Below are 18750 nucleotides of genomic sequence, written 5' to 3'. Positions count from 1 at the left end.
GTTAACAGTTGGTGAATTTGGATAAAGGAATATAGAGTTCTTTGAGCAATTGTTGCAAACTCTGAGTTCGCAATTAACTCTGAATTTAAAAAATATGTATGCATATATTTAAATAAATTATCTATACTCACACGGATACCAACGTACATACCTATATCTTTTCTGTACCAGAGTTTCTATTATGCTGGAATATATTTAAAAGTAGTTATTAAAAAGATCTAACTTGAAATAGTTTGTCAATGAATGGTGTTCAAGTACGTTCAAGTAGCTTTGAATAGAGTTTCAAAAGGGACCCATTTGGTCTCCTCCTCCTATTCAAGTTCCTAGCAATGAAGTTTGTGATGTTAGTCAAGATGACCTTCCTGAGAAGTATACTTTTAGTAATAATCTTTTTTATTGTTTTTATTTTAAAGCCTTACTGATCTTAGGGGGTTTTTTTTGTTTGTTTTTTTGTTTTTGTTTCCCTCCAGATTCCGAGTCTTTTTGCTCGTATTATTAGTTTTCCATGTCTCTGTTAATTTACAGGACCTGTCCCTCCTCACACTGGCACATCTTAAATTCACAAGTCTTGGGATCAGCAGTTAGCGTAATGGCTATGTCGCTGGACTCCCATGTAGTTGACCACAGTTTGCATCCCGGACCCGGTGGCTTAAAACTCATGCCGGGCGTGTGTGCGTGCGTGCCCAAGATCCTGAGAGGAGAATGGAGGAGAAGGGATTGCGGTGTGGCCATCCCCCCTGGGAGGGGATTTCTCGCTTTCCGTCTCTCCGTCTCTGTCTGTCTGGTGAGCGCACGTGCCCTATAGCAAAAACCTCTCAAAAAAAAAAAAAGAAAAGAAAAGAAAACAACTCGTGCTGGGTACGTGTGTGTGTGTTCAAAATCCTGAGAGGAGACTGGAGGAGAAGGGATTGCAGCATGGCCATCCCCGCTGGAGGTGGGGGCGGCGTTTCCTTGCTTTTTGTCTCTGTCTCTGTCTCTCTGGCGACCACACGCGCCCTGTAGTTAAATCTCTCTCATAAAGAAGACAGTACAGTGTGTCGTGACTCATTCAGGGTACTTGGTGTACTGAGCACCTCAGCTATTCATTACTTACCTTGGGAACTTCAGTCTTCCCGTCCGTTACTTTGAGGTGCAGCAAGTTACTGCCGTCTCTATTCTCCCCACTGTATTTTATTTTTTTTTTTAAGAATTATTTTATTTAGCTTTATTTATTTATTTTTAATTTCACGAGAGGGGAACAGAGAGAGAGAGAGAAAGTGAGAAACCAAGCCACCAGGTCCGATACTTGAACCATGGTTGGCCACGTGGGAGTCCAGCACTCTTAACCACCACGCCACCTGCCAGCCCCTCCCCACTGTATTCTGTAACGTAGAACCTGATCCTCACACCTGTCTGCAAGTTTATTTCCATTAATCAGCATTTCTCCATCCCACCCCCCCTTCCCAGCCTCTAGCACTCATTCCTCATCCCTCTGTGAGGCCTTTTTTATTAAGGATAGTGGTACAATTTGGCTTGCTTTTTTTTTTTTTTTTAATTTGCTATTGGGTTTATGTGCTTGCCAGAGAGAGATTGCGAGGAAGAGAGAGAAGGGGAAAGTGAGAAGTCACCTCCTAGGAAGGATGACCATGCTGCAGTCCCTTCTTCATTTTCCTTAGGATTTTGGGCACACACACATAGGAACCTGGCATGTTTTTCCAGCCTCAGGATCTGGGACTTGAACTATGAAGTCTGCTGTGTGGGATCCAGCTGCCTTAACCACCATGCCACCAGCTGACCCTGGCTTACATTTTTAAAGCCCGCTTGCTGTTTGTGAAGAATAGAATAGGTTGAAATAGGGGGACCAGTTCAGAGGCTTGGGATTGTCCAAGCGATGAGTAATAACTTGGATAGGGTGGTGGTGGCAGAGGTCTGAGTCAGGATGTACTTGAAGGTAGAGTCGATAGGACCTCCTGGTGAGTTGGTTGTAGAATAGGAAGAGTCAAGGCTAACACTTTTTTTTTTTGGAGAGGTTTTTGCTATAGGGCTCGTGCACTCACCAAACAGACAGACAGACATAGAAACAGAAAGCGAGAAATCACCCCCCAGGTGGGATGGTCACGCTGCAATCCCTTCTCCTCCATTCTCCTCTCGGGATCTTGGGCACGTACGCACACGCGCCCGGCATGAGTTTTAAGCCACCGGGTCCGGGACACGAACCGTGGTCAACTACGTGGGAGTCCAGCGACATAGCCATTACGCTAACTGCTGGTCCCAAGGCTAACACTTTTTTAAAAAGCATGTATTTGTTTTATTTATCTTTTAATTTGTTGTGATTTTCAAACTGTCAGGTCCAGGACTTGAACTGGGGTTGCTCTTGTGGGAGTTCAGTGCCTTAACCACCACACTACCCACCGGCTTCAACACTTACGTTTTTAATCTGAGATTATGAACACCGGAGAGGAGCGGATTTGGAGGGTTGTGCTGGGAGTTGTTTTGGGTGTTTAACTGTGAGATTGTTGGGTGTCCGAGTGGGGACGCTGAGCAGGCAGGCCATGAGTTTGGCAGGAAGTGGGTACCTGCTTGGGGATGGTCTGCGTATCGATGGTGTCTAAAGTGACAGTGCCGTCATGTGAGTGAGTGTAGATAGGAGAAAGCAGACTGGCTCCGAACCCTGGAGCACTAGACATCGGGGGTCAAGAAGAGGAAGATCCAGCAAGGGAGTCAGAGTTGCAGCCTTTCAGGTGGGAGAAAAGCCACAGGGGTATGGTGTCTCAGAAGCCAAGTGGAGAAAGCTTTTTTTCCCCCCGAGAGATTTTTGCTATAGGGTGCACGTGTTCGATGCAGAGACAGAGAGACAGAAAGCGAGAAACCACCCCCCCCTTTGGTGGGGGGATGGCCATGCCACAATCCCCTCTCCATTCTCCTCTCAGGATTTTGGGCACACATGCACACACCCCCCATGTGATTTTGAAGCTGCCAGGTCTGGGACTTGAGCCATGGTTGACTATGGGGAGTCCAGCAATGTAACCATTACACCATCTGCTGGTCCCAAGAAAACATTTTAAGGAGGGGACCAGCAGATGGTGTTACGGCTATGTTGCTGGACTCCCATGTAGTCAACCGCAGTTCGAGGCCTAGACCCGGTGGCTTAAACTCACTCCGGGCGCGTGTGCGTGCGTGCCCAAGATCCCGAGAGAATGGAGAAGAAGGGATTGCAGCTTCTGCATCTCTCCTGGGAGGTGATTTCTCACTTTCTCTCTCTCTGTCTTTCTGGCAAGTGCATGCGCCCTACAGCAAAAACCTCTCCAAAGAAAAACAAAAAACAAAAACAAAAAAAAACAGAAAAACACTTTAAGGAGGTAACCAGTTATTGAGAACTGACCACTGGCAACCACAGTAAGCTGTTCAAATTGGTTTGTTTTTAGTTTATTATAGGGCACATACGTTCAACAGGGAGAGGGCAGGGGTGATGGTCACGTTGCAGTCCCTCCTCCTCCACTCTCCTCTCGTGACTGTGGGCACACATGCGGCTGGCATGTTTCTCAAGCCCCACAGGGTCCAGGACTCGAACCATGCAGTCGGCCATGTAGGATTTAGCTGCCTTAACCTCTGTGCCATGCTGGCCCAGTTGTTCTAGTTCTAAGTCACCTTTGTATCTGTCATTCAGGTATATACACATTATATATATATAATGTGTATATATAGTTATTCATTCATTCATTCACTTATTTATTGGTTTGTTTTAGGTTTTTGTCATAGGGTATATGTACTTGCTGGAAAGAGAGAGAGAGAGACAGAGAGAAAAAGTGAAAAATCATCCCCCAGCGGGTATGGCCGTACTGCAAAGAGGGAATGGCCACGCCACGCTCCCCTCTCCTCCATTACCCTCTTGGAATTCTGGGCCCTTACACACATGTGGCTGCGGGGTCCACAGTCCAAACCGCGGTCGGCCGTCTGGGAGCCCAGTGCCGTAATCCCTGTGCCGCCTACTGGCCCCCGTTCTGACTCTTCTCATGACACTCCTCCCTCATCTCCACTTCATCGGAAGTCCCTTTCCCCCGTTTCCTGAATTTCTTCCTTGTGTGCCGTGGAAGTGCATCCTCACGTTCTTTCTGGAAAAATCACGTGCAATTTCTAAGTCCCTGCTTGTCTGAGATGTCCTAAAACTCAGCAGCGGGGCTCGGGAGTTGCCAGCATATGATGAACTCTAGGGGAGTCCGATTTGAGGACTATTAGCATAGAGAATGTTTTCCTCACCTCTTTCTGGAAAGTAGAACAAAAGCCTGTGTCTTTTATTGTTTGTACAGTTATTCTGTAGATGGGCTTTTGCTTACTAGCCACTACTTGATGGGGTGGCAACATCTGAAAATGTGCTTTTCCTCTTTGTGTTGTGTAACAGTGTCGGCACACCCACCTTTCACCTTCCAGCAGCTCAGGGCAGTTCTTACTGCCCTAACGCACTGCTTTGTCATTCCCCGCACTTGGATGGATGTGCAGCCTTTTTATGTGCGTGCGCGTGTGTACTTAGTCGGAAGAAGAGAGGGACAGAAAGCCCTGAGCTCAGGTTGGAAACTCGGTTTAGTCTTTAATCATTTTATTTTATTTTTTTTTGGCAAAGCAAGTTATATTTTTTAATGTTTTATTTGGAAGTCATTTCAAATGTATAGAAATGTTAAAAGTACAATGCAGGGGGGGCCAGCAGGTGGTGTGGTGATTAAGGGTGCCGGACTCCCACATGGCTGACTGCAGTTCAAGTCCCGGGCCAGGTGGCTGGCTTTCTCGCTTTCTCTCTCTCTCTGTCTCTGTTCCTCTCTGGTCAAATTAAAATAAATAATGCTAAATAAAATACTAATAAAAAATTAAAAGGTAAAGTACAATGCACAGATCTCTGTATCCTTCACCCGGCCTCACTGTCTGTTCACACTCGTCACATCTCTGCTCCCGTATGGACGCACCTGCACTTCCTCTTACTAGTTGGAACCATTTGGGAGTGTGTTGCCGGCTTCTTGTCCCTTTTCTCCTAAATATTCATTCTGTCACATAAACACAGCATAATTAAATTCATAATGTTCAACACATAAAAACTCATCTCATAACATGCAGCCTCTGTTCACGTTGAGCCTGTTGCCTCCACAAGGCCCTTTCTGATCAGAATCTCGCATCACGATTAGTCATGTGTCCGCGGTCCCTTGTCATTGGAGACATGGGGCTCCCCAGGCTTTTCTCTTTAACGAGGCTGACTTTTTTTGTTTTAATGGCAAAGCGGTCAGGGGCGGGGGAGAGAGAGAGAGAGAGTAGGTATTTTTCTGACAGTCTCCTCTGCCCTGAGAGAGAGAGAGAGGGAGGGAGCGAGAGAGTGTAGGTATTTTTTCTGATGGTCCCCTCTGCCGAGAGAGAGAGAGAGAGAGAGGGAGGTGTTTTTCTGACGGTCCCCTCCGCCCTACCCCAGGCTAGCTAGCATCACAAGTACCAGCTTGCCACCTTGCCCAGCCTGGTCCAGAATCGGGACCTGTGCCTCCGACCGGGACCACAGTGTTGTGCAGTGCTGCCCTCCCGGTCCCCACAGGCAGGCCATTTAATGCCACCGACTCATTTGTAGTTTTCCAGAGGGCGTGTGCAGTCACCAGAGAGAGAGAAAGTACCCCCCAGTGGGATGTGGTCATGCCACAGTCCCTTTTCCTTCCTTTTCCCACCCCATCAGGATCCGGGGCACACATACATACATGCGCAGCGTATTTTTCAGGCTGCCATGGCTGGGATTCAAACCGTGGTCGGCCACGTGGGAGCCCGTCTTCTATGTGTAGCACTTAACTACCATGCCACTGGGTCAGCCCAGTGCCGTTGACCTTTTCAAAGGAAAAAATGCTTCCGAGGCCTTAAAGTTATTTCCGCAAATTACGTATTAACTTCAGAGGGGAAAACAGTGAAGGAACCTGGGGGCCACGACCTTGGGTGACCAAAGACGTGCCTCCTGCAGTGACGCCCTGAGAAGGGCACCAGCTCACTCCTGGGGTGTTCTGCCAGAGGCAGGCCAGGCACAAGCAGGCAGCAGACAGACTCAGATCGGAGCCCTGAATGCCCAGCCGAAAAGTCCAGGCTCTTCCCTGCCAGCAGTATCCAACGCGTAATCAGACAGATGTGGGTAGCATGATGTCCTTTCATGGTGCTGGGGAAGGGACACGGCCTTGCCCAGCCCTCGAACTGCTGTGTCCTTCTGAAGACAAATCGCTAGAATTGGGAAGTCCTGTTTCCAAGTCAGTGTCTTGCAATTCAGAGTGCTTGGGAAAAATGTTTGTTTTCTCTTTTTTTTTTGGAGAGGTTTTTGCTATAGGGCGCGTGCGCTCGCCAGACAGACAGAGACAGAAAGCGAGAAATCACCCCCAAGGGGGGATGGCCACGCCGCAATCCCTTCTCCTCTATTCTCCTCTTGGGATCTTGGGCATGCACGCACGTGTGCCCGGCATGAGTTTTAAGCCACTGGGTCCGGGACGCGAACCGCAGTCAACTACATGGGAGTCCAGCGACATAGCCATTACGCTAACTGCTGGTCCCAAATGTTTGTTTTCTCAGATCTAGCCATTTAATACTCCCTGCTTACTCATAGTTATGCTCTGATCCTTATTTTAAGAGAACATACCCCATGAAAATGGGTATTTATTTAGTTTTCTATTGAGGCAGTGAAGCGTATATGTGTTTATACATCGGAGAAAGTGAAGCAAATGAACTGGCATTTATTGAGGGCCGGGTGTGCCAGGCATTGTGTAAGCAGTACGTGAGTGGTTTCATATATATATATATATATTTTTTCTTTTTTCTTTTTTTTGGAGAGGTTTTTGCTATAGGGCGCGTGTGCTCGCCAGACAGAGAGAGAGAGACATAGAGACAGAAAGCGAGAAATCACCCCCCGGGGGCATGGCCATGCCGCAATCCCTTCTCCTCCATTCTCCTCTCGGGATCTTGGGCACACACGCACACGTGCCCGGCGTGAGTTCTAAGCCACCGGGTCCAGGACGCGAACCGCAGTCGACTACTTGGGAGTCCAGCGACATAGCCATTACGCTAACTGTTGGTTCCCGAGTGGTTTCATATTTGCTCTCTCAATTGATCCTATGTCACTTTAGCCTTTACCCAAGGGAACAAAAAAGTGGTTATCCTCTTTTGTAGGCAAGGAAATTGAGACTTTGAGGGGTCAGGTCCAAGTCATAGAGCTAGTAATTGTCAAGGGGGTCTGTCTGTCTTTTAGGACAGTTGCTAGTCATTCATAGCAGTTCGTTGAAGCACAAGTCCGTAACAAAGAGATTGCTGTGTTCTTCATATATGAAAGGTTAAGGCAGGGACCAGCAGGTGGCATGGTGGTTAAGGGTCTGGACACACCCTCATTGGCCGACCATGGTTTGAGTCCCGGACCTGGTGGCTTGCTTTCTCACTTTCTTTGTCTCTCTCTCTCTATCTCTCTGTCTCTCTCCATGTGTGTCTCTGGTCAAATTAAAATAAAGTGAAAGAACAAATACAATGAAATAAATAAGAACAAAAAGCTTAAGGCCAGCAGGTAATAATGTAAAGATGGTGTGGACACAGAGCAGTTACAAGGAATATTTGCTAGCATGCAGAAATATAAACAGAAAATGGGCCGCGAGGAGGATTCCTCAGAGCCAGGCAGAAATGTCTGTTAGAATATGTGGGGAAGGATCACAGCGTTGTAGAACTTGAGTGAGTGTGAGCCGCAGGGAGGATGAGGAGGAGTGATTTTATAGGAAGTGAGTTATCTGACAGCTCTAATCAGAGTCACCCCCTTTATTATAGCTGAGGTCATCCGTGCGCATTCTCTGATGGGCCTGTTTCAAGAAGAGATCCGTTCCAGACTCATGAAAGATACCTGAAGATTCTGCCTTGGACATTATTAATGACCCGACAAGAAAGTGAGCTTCGGATTTCACAGCTCGGGGGCGGTGGTAATCTTAGACGGTTTAACGGTGTTCTCCTCTGTAACACCACTTTGCAGACCTCTCCTGACTAACTCCTAGAGAGGGAGGAAATTGAATATGTGCCCCTAGAAATCTTGGGGAATCACCCAAAGTGATAAATAAGGGGGTTATTTTTTTTTTCTTCCTTTTTTGGAGAGGTTTTTGCTATAGGGCGCGTGCACTCACCGGAAAGACAGAGAGAGACAGAGAGACAGAAAATGAGAAATTACCCCCTAGAGGGGATGGCCACACCGCAATCCCTTCTCCATTCTCCTCTCAGGATCTTGGGCACGCACGCACACGCGCCCGGCGTGAGTTTTAAGCCACTGGGTCCGGGATGCGAACCGTGATCGACTACGCAGGAGTCCAGCGACATAGCCATTACACCAACTGCTGGTCCCAAGGGGGGTCATTTTTTTAAAGTGTCCTATTTTATATTTAGGGAGGTTTTTGTCCACTTTCACAGCTGTCTTTAGTTAATAAGTGATTCTGCTAGTCCTCTCCAGGTCCAGGTGACGGCCTGGAAGAAGGCGCTCACTTTACTGCACTCCGGCTTGCTGCAGCCGGTGCCCCGGTGCCCCAGCGCGAGGAGCGCAGTCTTCTAGGGCGGGAGCTGCCTCAGGAGCTTGGCTCGGCCGTTAGGGGGACACGGGCAGCTGCGTGCCTGTCCTCCGTCCTTACGTCCTTCCAGGCGTGGGGTCCCCCTCGATCCGTTTACCAGGGTTTCTTTCTTGGACTTGATTGGCATGGCTTTTCCCTGTGTCCCCGTCGTCTTTGAGTTTCTTTGTCCTCCCAGGGTAGGATAACCACATAGATCGGCTTCTGGAGACCCGTCGTCTTTGAGTTTCTTTGTCCTCCCAGGACAGGATAACCACATAGATCAGCTTCTGGAGACACAGTCTTCCTCTTGATGGTGTTAATGTCTTCCCCGTGGCGGTGCTTAGTACGTCATGGAAGGCACAGTTACACACAGAGACAGCAGCAGGCTTAGCCCTGGGTGGTGTGTGCTGCAGTTCACTTCTGGGTTGGGGATTGGGTGTGGGAAGGTGGCAGATTGTCATTTCTGCTTCCCAGATGGAAGGAAACAGACTCAGGACACCACTAAGAAAACTGACTAACTTTGGGACCACCAGGTGGCGTGGTGGTGAAGGTGCTGGACTCCCACATGGTCGACTGTGGTGTGAGGCCTAGGCCTGGAAGCTTGAAAGTCACACTGAGTGCGTGTGAGCCCCCAAAATCCCAGGAGGAGAGTGGGGGAGAAGGGATTGCTGTGTGGCCATCCCCCATACGGGTTGATTTCTCACTTTCCCTTTCTGTGCCTCTGTCTGCTGAGGACGCACACATGCCCCATGGGAAAGAAAAGCTAAAAAAAACGGGAAAGAAAACTAACTTTAAATCATGAACAAATGCCAGCCTATGCCTGTTAAATGTATTGCATTTTATAGTCACTCCTAGTCGAGTTCCAGTTTTTGTTACAGTCTTGACAAAAATTTAGTTTTTTTGTTTGTTTTGGTAGAGGCTTTTGCCTTAGGGTACATTTGCTTTATGGAGAGAGAGAGACAGAAATAGTGAGAGAGAAAGTGAGAAATTACTCCCGGGGGATTGGCCACTCTGCAGTCCCTTCTCCGTTCTCCCATGATCTTGGACATGCATGCACTGGGTCTGGGACTTGAACCATGGTCGGCCATATGGTAGTACAGTGACATACCCACCATGCCATCTGCTGGCCCGGTGCTTTTTGGTAATTTAACAACAGCGAGGGTTTCCTTTTAAAGTGTTTTCATACTAAATCGTATGTTAACAAGGTGGTTGCTGATTCCCGGTACAGAAGGCCTGGCTGGTGTTAAACCCTGAAGCCTCGTGTGGGTGTCGTTTGCGCCCACTTCCCTCTCCCCTCCGGAAGCCCGAGGTCGTGTAACTGCTGCGCTTGTTTGCCCCCGCGTCTCCCCACTCGTTCCTCTGCAAAGCCGCCTCGTACCAAATGCAGGTTCGTCTTCGGGAGGGTATCTCCTACAAAAATAGCTTTTTACCTAGCCTTGCAGATTCTCGGATCCCTTTTACTCCTGTGTTACATGGTCGGAACCCTCTCATTGGGTAGGCCTGGAGGTCGCTGTTACCTAGTTTATAAATACAGAAGCAAGAACGGTGTGGACGTGACTGGCAGCTCAGTGGGGAAGCCAGGACTTGACCACGTCTCTGGGTTCTATGGCACCGAACCTCCTGCGTCAGTACCCCAGTACTGTTTAGAAACATCTTCTGGGACTCTTCCTGTGTTCCCAATGGGAAGTTTTATTATGGAGGCTGAATTATCTACACAGAAGATAGTGCTGAAATATTTCAAGATTTTATTTGTTTATTTATTTATTGCCATAGGGTACTTGTGCTTGCCGGAGAGAGACATAGAGGTAAAGTGAGAAATCACCCCGCAGGGGGCTGGCCACGCCACGATCCCTTCTCCTCAGGGTTTTGACACACATGCACCTGCTCCCGCTGGTTTTCAAGCCGCTGGGTCAGTAATTCCAGCTGCTGATCTCGCTCTGTGGGACCAGCACCGTAACCCCACCCACTCCCCCTGCTGGACCTGTCTTTTTTTTTTTTAAGGTTTACTTCAAGGAAGAAGTCATGGGTTTTCTGACTTTCCAAATAGAACTGGTCTCTGTTCTAGGCAAGTCGAAGGTGTTTGGCTCCTGAGAACAAAGCAGACTGGAGAAGAGATAGCGAGGGGCTACGTTTCCGCTTTTCTCCTTGTTTCTGGAAGTGGTAGTTTACCTTACTTTGACATTTTACAAGAGGGTCAGGAGTGGAAGGATCCCACCCGTGGTTCCTAGTAGGAATTTCTGGCCTAGGAAGTTTCGCAAAAGTAGTAATGGAGATCTTCTAGCTATTGGGAAAGTTAAAAGAAAAGCAAGCACACAGAGGAAACCCATGGAGACAGTACATTTTAAAACTGTGGAGCTTAAGATGTCAGAACTTCTTTCCTTTGGGCTGGAATTTAATGAGCCTGAGTAGAAACCCTGGTTGGCAGCAAATGGATATGGCCAATTAGTTATTTTTGAAAACTGCTCATTTGTTTATAGACAAGGAATCTGTGAGAAGAACAGTCAAGTGAATGGGCTCAGGTTTCCTTTGTACATCGATTGTAGTTGGTCTTAGCTGCGCTGCAGTGATGGGGAATGCCCAGGAGGGGGCACCAAGGCTTGCTTAACTGCTGGATCTCCAGCCAGCGCCTGCAACATCGGAAACCCCTTTCAACTTTTCCCCCGTGAACTCTGGCGGAGCTGTAGCTGTAGCTGTGCCCCAGGTCCCGTCCACCAGCCTCCCCTGAACACCCTTAGTGATGGTACCTGTGCTCTGTGTTGGCATCTGACCACATTCTGCCTGCGTTGAGATCTGCAGCACTGGCTCCCCCAGCGTGGAAGATGCCAGCAGGTACCAGTTGCCTTTACCACAGTTTCTTCCTTTCCATATTTCCAGCGGTGCCAGGCCCAGGACCCCTGAGCTGCTTTACTGAACTAACCTTAGCTGACGCTCAGCGAGCCAGTCACCCTCAGTGTACTTTCTGCTTTGAAGAGTGTGTTTACTTTCCCTTCTGCCTAAAACGACTTCCGGGGTAGGTGGGAGTTGTGCGTCTGCAGGTCGTACGGTTCCCTAAACTTCCCTCTGTGGCACATCCTGACCCACCGCTTTCCTGCTTCGAAGATGGTGGGTAGAGAGATCACTGCTCGGGTGGGTGTCCCTGCAGCCCTGCCGCCGGCCTTGGCAGCGGGACCTCCCTGTGTGACAGATGGCAGGTAGCAGTGGAGTTTGCAGGCCGCTGCCATGTAGGTAGGAGCTTGGAAGAGCAGAAAGAACCTTCCCGTGTAGCTCTCTCCCCTCTGCCTTATTTGGGCTCCCGGCGGGGAATTCTGCGGCAAATAGAGCTGTCGTCTGAGGAGAGAAAGCCTCCACTTACTGAGGAGGGGGCTGGACGGGGCAGTAACTCCATGACCATGTTCTAGTTGGATTACGTCATCCTACTGGGGGCTGTTCAGTAAGTGGATATTCCAGTCTGTCTTTTTCAGACAACAGATAAGGCTTTTAAGCCAATTGGAAGGAAATTTGAAAAGGTTTCATAATACTATGATTCCATTAATACAGCATTATGTGTACAGACAACTAAGTTCCATCTTCTAGGCCTGACCCTGGCCCTGCCTCACCTCTGTGGATACCGTTCCAAGCTGTTTGATTTGACTGTGTGTCCAGAAATGTTGTGTTTGATAGTGAGCCCAAAAGCACACAAAACTGCGCGAACCGCATTTACATTCACTTCACTTAATTAAAAAGCAAGCCATAGTCCAGGCAGGATCGGAGGTAGCAGGGTCCACGTGGTGTCTGGCCACTTCTCTAAAGGGTATTCGTTGAGCTCCCTGGGGAATGTGATCGACTAAAGCCACGTTTTTATTGCTACGTCCGGGAGTACTCAGGCCAACGGTTTTGACCTTTGGATGTGTAGACGCACCAGAGATGAAGAGAAAATGACAGCTCTTCTTGGCCATTAAGAAGCCAGGAGTCTCGCATGGCATTCCTTCGTCCTCTGACTTACACACAGAGCCCAGAGTGTGGCCCTCGCTCTGTGGGGTGGCATTACGATGAAGAGTTTGATCAGAATTGACCTGTTAGATACTCATCTTCTTTGCAGATCTGTATTCTTATTTATTATCCTTGGCAATGGAATTTAAATTCATCGGGATGGGGTAGGGTAGCTTATATTACATTTTCAGAAATGGATTTAGGAAGTCTTCACAGGAAGCGTTTGGGAATTACTAACCCAGATCAGTATGACCGATCGGCTGCTTTGCTTCTAGGTGATCGGCGAGGACAACGTGGCAGTCCCCTCACACCTCTACAAGGTGATCCTGGCTCGCAGAAGCCCGGACTCGACCGAACCCCTGGCACTGGGGGCCTTTGTGGTGCCCAATGAAGCCATTGGCTTCCAACCCCAGTTAACCGAATTCCAAGTGAGCCTCCAGGAGCTGGAGAAGCTGTCGGGCTTGGTGTTTTTTCCTCATTTGGATCGAAACAGCAATATCACGAATATCTGCTCTGTGGACACGTGCAGGCTCCTGGATTTTCAGGAGTTCACTCTGTACCTGAGCACAAGGAAGATTGAGGGAGCCCGATCAGTGGGCCGGCTGGAGAAGGTCATGGAACACCTGAAGAATGTGGGGATCAAACCAGACGACTACTTCCTGAGTCGCTATGAGAGGAAACTGCAAGAACTCAAAACCCAGGAGCAGTCAGGGAGCCCGGGGGGGAAACTGAAAACCCAGGAGCAGCCAGGGACCCCGGGGGGGAAACTGAAAACCCAGGAGCAGCCAGGGAACCCGGGGAGGAAGCCCTCCTAGCTTTGCTCTGAGAAGATCCCATGTCTCATGAAGCAGGTGTGCTCTGGGAATGTGTCAGGTTAGTATGTTTTAGTGGCTGTGCTCAAAGGAATAATGGAATCCTAAATTTCAGACTGAAAATCCTCTCAAGAGAAGAAAGACCTACACAGTTTTCGGTCTATGTTTTATTTGACTTGGGATGTAAATTAAGGAAGCCGTTACACCTACAGGGCAGTGGCCGATCCTGCGCCAAGTCGACAAGACTGCACCTTCAAGATGGCGCCGGATGTGTGCGGTGTGGGAAGGACTGGTTTTTCGTGCCTCCAAATCACGCATTGACTTCGATGGACCTGCTCAGCCTTCTTGGAACTCCGTACTGTGCGTTTTTTCCCTTAGGACTGGAATTGGTCTTGGAGATGGTTTTTAGAACTCCTCTGATGTACTATCCTGTCCTCACGTACTGTATGAACATCTGGTCCTCTCGTGAGCTCGCTGTCTCTCCACTTCTGCCCTCGGGTATTCTGTATACAAGCTCAGGGCTGTACGTGTATTGTCGCAGCGGTCCTCCGAGGGACACACACTGTGTCCATTCCACCTGTGAGGAAACTGAGCTCAGAGTGCTGCCCGAGGTTCACCTTCCCAAGGAAGACTTCTCCAGGGTGTGAGGCACTCAGGGCTAAGAGGACAGCCAGCTGCAGTAGAGCCAGGTCTTCCCTGACACAGAGCGGACGCAGACCTATTTCCACGGGTATCTGTGGTCCGAGGCTGTCTGGCTCCTCATCTGCCCCACAAGGGTCTTTACTGTCCTCCAAGTCAGACTCACCTTAGCTCCTTGGAAGGAAAGTCCGAGCAGGTATTTAAAGTTCAGAGGACAGTGCTTGTGGGCTTCCCGGAGCCCCTGCTGGCCTCCAAGGACACGCTCTTCTAGTGACCAGGTGTCTGGTGATGTGTCCCTTACTTTCCAGGTGAGCTTTTGGTTCTAGAGATGACCTCAAGGAGGGCCTGTGCACTTAGCTCCCCTCTGGGTGGCATAGGGCAGAGGGTCCTTCGGGGCAGCGGTCCTAAGACACTCTCCTCTCCGGAGGGGACGGCTGTCTTCTGAGCCAGCTCTCCAGGTTCGGTTTACACAGAGCCCTTTCACGGCTGGTGTAACTAGAGGCAGGGAGGTATCCTGGGGGCATAAGGCCTCGTCTGGCAGTCTGTCTCCCACTGCTGTCCGTCCAGGTGCTATTACGAGTGCAGTTTTTGCGTAGCTTTTGTGTTTGTCTCAAATAAGAAATGCCAAGGCTTCAAGGTAAGATGGTAATGATTGACCTTTTTCTGCTCCTTTATTTGGATTGACAAAATAACTGCAGGTTGGAGGAGAGGGCTCGGAACACAGCAGCGTGGTTAATTCTGTTCCGTCACACTGTCCCCTTGGCTCGTGCCAGGCCTCCAAGATACAGAGCCAATGTCACTGTGACTTTCTGTCCGTGGAGAGTGCTGGTGGGGCCTGGGTGTTTCTCCAGAAGCCCGAGGACAGCTCTGTGGATAAGTCTTAGGTGCCTATACCCCTCACTAGAGGTGCCCCCGACTCCCTTCCCGCTTGCTCGGCTTGGGGCTGGCGGCCTGAATGGTGTGCTTCTCAGTCCTGCCTCCCCATGTACATGATGGAGAATTGGGATTTTTTTTTCCTCTCTTTTTTTTTTTTTTGGAGAGGTTTTTGCTATAGGGCGTGTGCGCTCACCAGAGTCAGAGAGACAGGGGGAATGGCCACGCCACAATCCCTTCTCCTCCATTCTCCTCTTGGACTCTTGGGCACGCACATGCACCCAGTGTGACTTTAAGCTACCGGGTCTGGGATTCGAACCACAGTCGACGACATAGGAGTCTAGCAACATTGCCATTACGCTAACTGCTGGTCCCGAGAATCGGGATTTTTTTAGGTCGGTACAGTGCCTTGGGTTTTTATTTCCTAAGAAAGATGCTACCTGGCCATTGTGGGAAACAGTAAGAGCTGTACTTAAAGCGCACAGCCTGCCAGCCCTCGTGTTTCCGTGTCTGAATTCTGTTAGTGTACCGCGGTGGCGCTGGACTCGTCCTCTCAGCACTTGCATGAAAGCCCCCCCAGGCAAACCCTCACTATTGGCTGGACCTTAGAGTTTTCCTCTGGATCGGTCACTTCCGCCCCCTCAGTGTGGCTGTTGATTATTCTGGATTCCACTGTAGCAGACCGCTAGGCCCCTCCTCAGTAGCAGGGTGTCCCTTTGACAGAGAACCCCACATCGCCATCCAAGCCTGAGCGGCTGGCCATCCTATCGGTGTCCCCGCTGTCCCCTGGGTCTGGTGTTGAGGCTGAGCCCAGGACTGCCTCTGTCCCACCTACCCTCAGAGTCCCTGGTCTGAGAGAGGCTGTCTGGAAGACCTGCCCATCCGGGTGGGCCCCGCTGTTGGAAGTGCCGTCTGAGGGTGCGGGGCCTCCTCCCTGCTCTGGGGGTCTGGGTGGACGTGTGTCACCGTGCTGTGTGCGGCAGCAGTGGGCTTTGCACAGGTCGCAGGGGTCGGGGAGTGTATGTCTGTCGGCTTTTTAAACAACCTGCTGGCATCTTTGCCCTCACGGCCTTGACCTTTAAACCCTGTAAACTTACGCCCCTCCTTCAGGCCTTGGGTTTGAGCCCAGCAGGAGCGTCTGATCCTAAGGGAATGGCTTCCTGCAGAGCTGTGTTCAGCCTGTGGCCAGGATTGGAATGAGCCTGAGTAGGGCCCTGTCACCTGTGTTCCCTGGCCTTATCCTTCTGAGGACAAAAGTATCCCCGGCTTTAACTCCAGGGATCACACATTCGCCATGAGCAGCCGACCCCTGACCCTGTCTGCATCCCGGATCTGCTGTACGTTCCCTGCTCACCCCCTCGCACCCGAGCCCCCTCTGCCCTTCTCCCTTGGGCTCTCCCAGCACAGTTCCTCGGCCCTCCTGGGTCCCCACTCCAGTTCCTTCTGGTGGGCCTGGTCAGGGCCGGCCTCATGTCGAGCATGGGCCTCTTCGTCCTGCCGGCCTCCATCCCAGCCTCGTCCTGTTTTTCAGGAGGTCACTTTTCTTGGAGATTGCCTCTCACCGACTCAGTTCTCCCTCTGCTGGTCCAGCCCTGCCTTCAGCCCGGACTCCAGGCTTGCCACGCAGGACGAGCTGCGTTTTGATGGGGGCACCCGCATGTAATTTGGGCAGTGGGATGTGGTGGTGGAGAGGCTTCTCTTTCATGTTGCTGAAAATGCCAGTGTGGCCACGGGGCTGGTGTGCCCCTGGGTGCACAGAGAACCTCTAGGGGTCGCTGTGGCCTCATGTCTTAGAGCAGGACTCAGTCTCAGCTGTGACCGCCCAGTTCAGAATTTCCCAGTCTGTAAGCCGCGAAGAACAGTCAGCCTCAGAGACTGTAGGCTCTCCGGCTAGATAGAATAGCATAGCTTATTTTTCCCCCAACATCATTATTTTTTCATTTTCTAATTTTTTTTTAGGTTTTTGCCATAGGACACAGAGGGAAAGTGAGGAATCACCTCCCCCCCACCCCTGGGTGGATGGCCACACCACAATCCCTTCTCCTCCATTCTCCTCTTGGGATTTTGGAAACAGAGAGAGAGAGAAAGAGAAGGGGGGAGGCAGGGGAGTGAGAAGTCAGGCTGCCAGGTCCGGGATTCAAACCACCACATCACCTCCCAGCTCCAGTAATTCATTGTTAACAACAAAGTAATTCATTGTAATTTCAAAACTAATTCATTCCAGAGCAATTTGCTGTTAATAACAAAAAAGTGAATTGTGAACATGATTTCACTTTTGTTTTATTTTTTAATTTGCTGTAGGATGCATGTGGTCACAGGAATGAGAGAGTAAGTGAGAGGTGACCCCTCAGGGGAGAGGATCATACCACAGCGCCTCCTCCATTCTTTTCTTCTGATTTTGGGCACACGTGCACACACACCTGGTTTGTTTCACCAGCCACCAGGCATGGGACCCAAACTACACAGTCAGCCATGTGGGACACGGCCACCCCAGCCACTATGCCACTGTCTGGCCCTGCTTAATACTTCCGTTTGTATTACCTAAGACAAGGACATTCCCCTGTTTTTATAAAATACCACATCTAAAAATTCCTAAGCATTCAGTGTCATCTAATAAACAGTCTCTGTTAAAATTTGCCAAGGTGTTCCAAGTTGTTTTTTACGCTTTTTAAAGTTCAAGTTTCACTCAAGTTTTACATTGTATCTAGGTTTTTAATCTAAAATATGCCTGGTAAGCTTCAAAAATATGGATTCTCCAGCCAGACCCTTGAGGGTTTTTTTTTTTTTTTGGAGAGGTTTTTGCTATAGGGCGCGTGCACTCGCCAGACAGAGACATAGAGACAGAAAGCAAGAAATCACCCCCCAGAGGGGATGGTCACACCGCAATCCCTTCTCCTCCATTCTCCTCTCGGGATCTTGGGCACGCATGCACACGCGCCCGGCGTGAGTTTTAAGCCACTGGGTCCAGGACACGAACCGTGGTCGACTATGTGGGAGTCCAGTGACACAGCCATTACGCTAACTGCTGGTTCCCTTAATTTTTTTTTTTTGACCCTTGAGGGTTTTTTTAAAGAGCTATTTATATAACTTTATTTATTTAAATTTGACCAGAGTGACAGAGCGAGAGGGAGAGGGGAGTGAGAAAGCAAGCTGCCAGGTTCAGGACTCGAACTGTAGTTGGCCAGCTCCCCTAACCACCACACCGCTTGCCACCCCCAACCCTTGAGGTTTTGAGTCAGTGAAAAAAAATTTTTAAAGAGGTTTTTGCTTCAGTGCATATGCTCTTGCCAGAGAGAGAGAGAGAGAGGGAAAGTGAGAACTCACCCATGCTGGCCATGCTGCAACCCTTTCTCCTCCATTCTGGGATGGCTACGTCGTACTCCCTTCTCCATTCTCTTCCCGGGATCTTGGGCACGCACACCCACGCACCCAGCATGAGTTTGAAGCCACCAGATCCAGGACTTGAACTGCAGTCAGTTGGACATGCGAGAATCCAGTGATGCAACTGTTACACCATCTGCTGGCCCCAGTGAAATCTTTTTAAAATTAGCCACACACTGGGGGACCAGCAGTTAGCATAATGGCTATTTCGCTGGACTCCCATGTAGTCGACCACTGGGTGGATGGCCCCAGTTCGAGTCCCAGATCCGGCGGCTTAAACTCATGCGAGGTGCGTGTGTGTGCGTGCCCAAGATCCTGAGAGGAGAATGGAGGAGAAGGGATTGCGGTGTGGCCATCCCCTGGGGGGTGATTTCTCGCTTTCTATCTCTCTGTCTCTTTCTGACGAGCGCACGTGCCCTATATCAAAAACCTCTCCAAATAAATAAATAAATAAATAAAATTAGCCACACCCCGTGATTGTGACGATGGCCAGAATGTGGAACCACACCATTCCCTCCTCTGCCTTTACCCTC

General features: G+C 49.7%; 1 protein-coding gene across 1 annotated transcript in view; it reads left to right on the top strand.

The window, feature by feature from the left end:
• The window catches only part of EXOG (exo/endonuclease G), a 32190-nt gene extending 17508 nt beyond the window's left edge, over nt 1-14682 (top strand). The window contains exon 6 of the mRNA XM_027768465.1: nt 12788-14682. Coding sequence (XP_027624266.1) covers nt 12788-13327 — 540 coding nt within the window. The 3' untranslated portion in view covers nt 13328-14682. The remainder of the gene's footprint in view (nt 1-12787) is intronic.
• The last annotated feature ends 4068 nt before the right edge of the window (nt 14683-18750 follow it).

Source organism: Tupaia chinensis, unplaced genomic scaffold (assembly GCF_000334495.1).
Source record: "Tupaia chinensis unplaced genomic scaffold, TupChi_1.0 Scaffold146584_1, whole genome shotgun sequence".
NCBI classification, from domain to species: Eukaryota; Metazoa; Chordata; class Mammalia; order Scandentia; family Tupaiidae; genus Tupaia; species Tupaia belangeri.
Note: the sequence above shows the minus strand (reverse complement) of the source record. Positions and strands in the feature narration are given on the sequence as shown.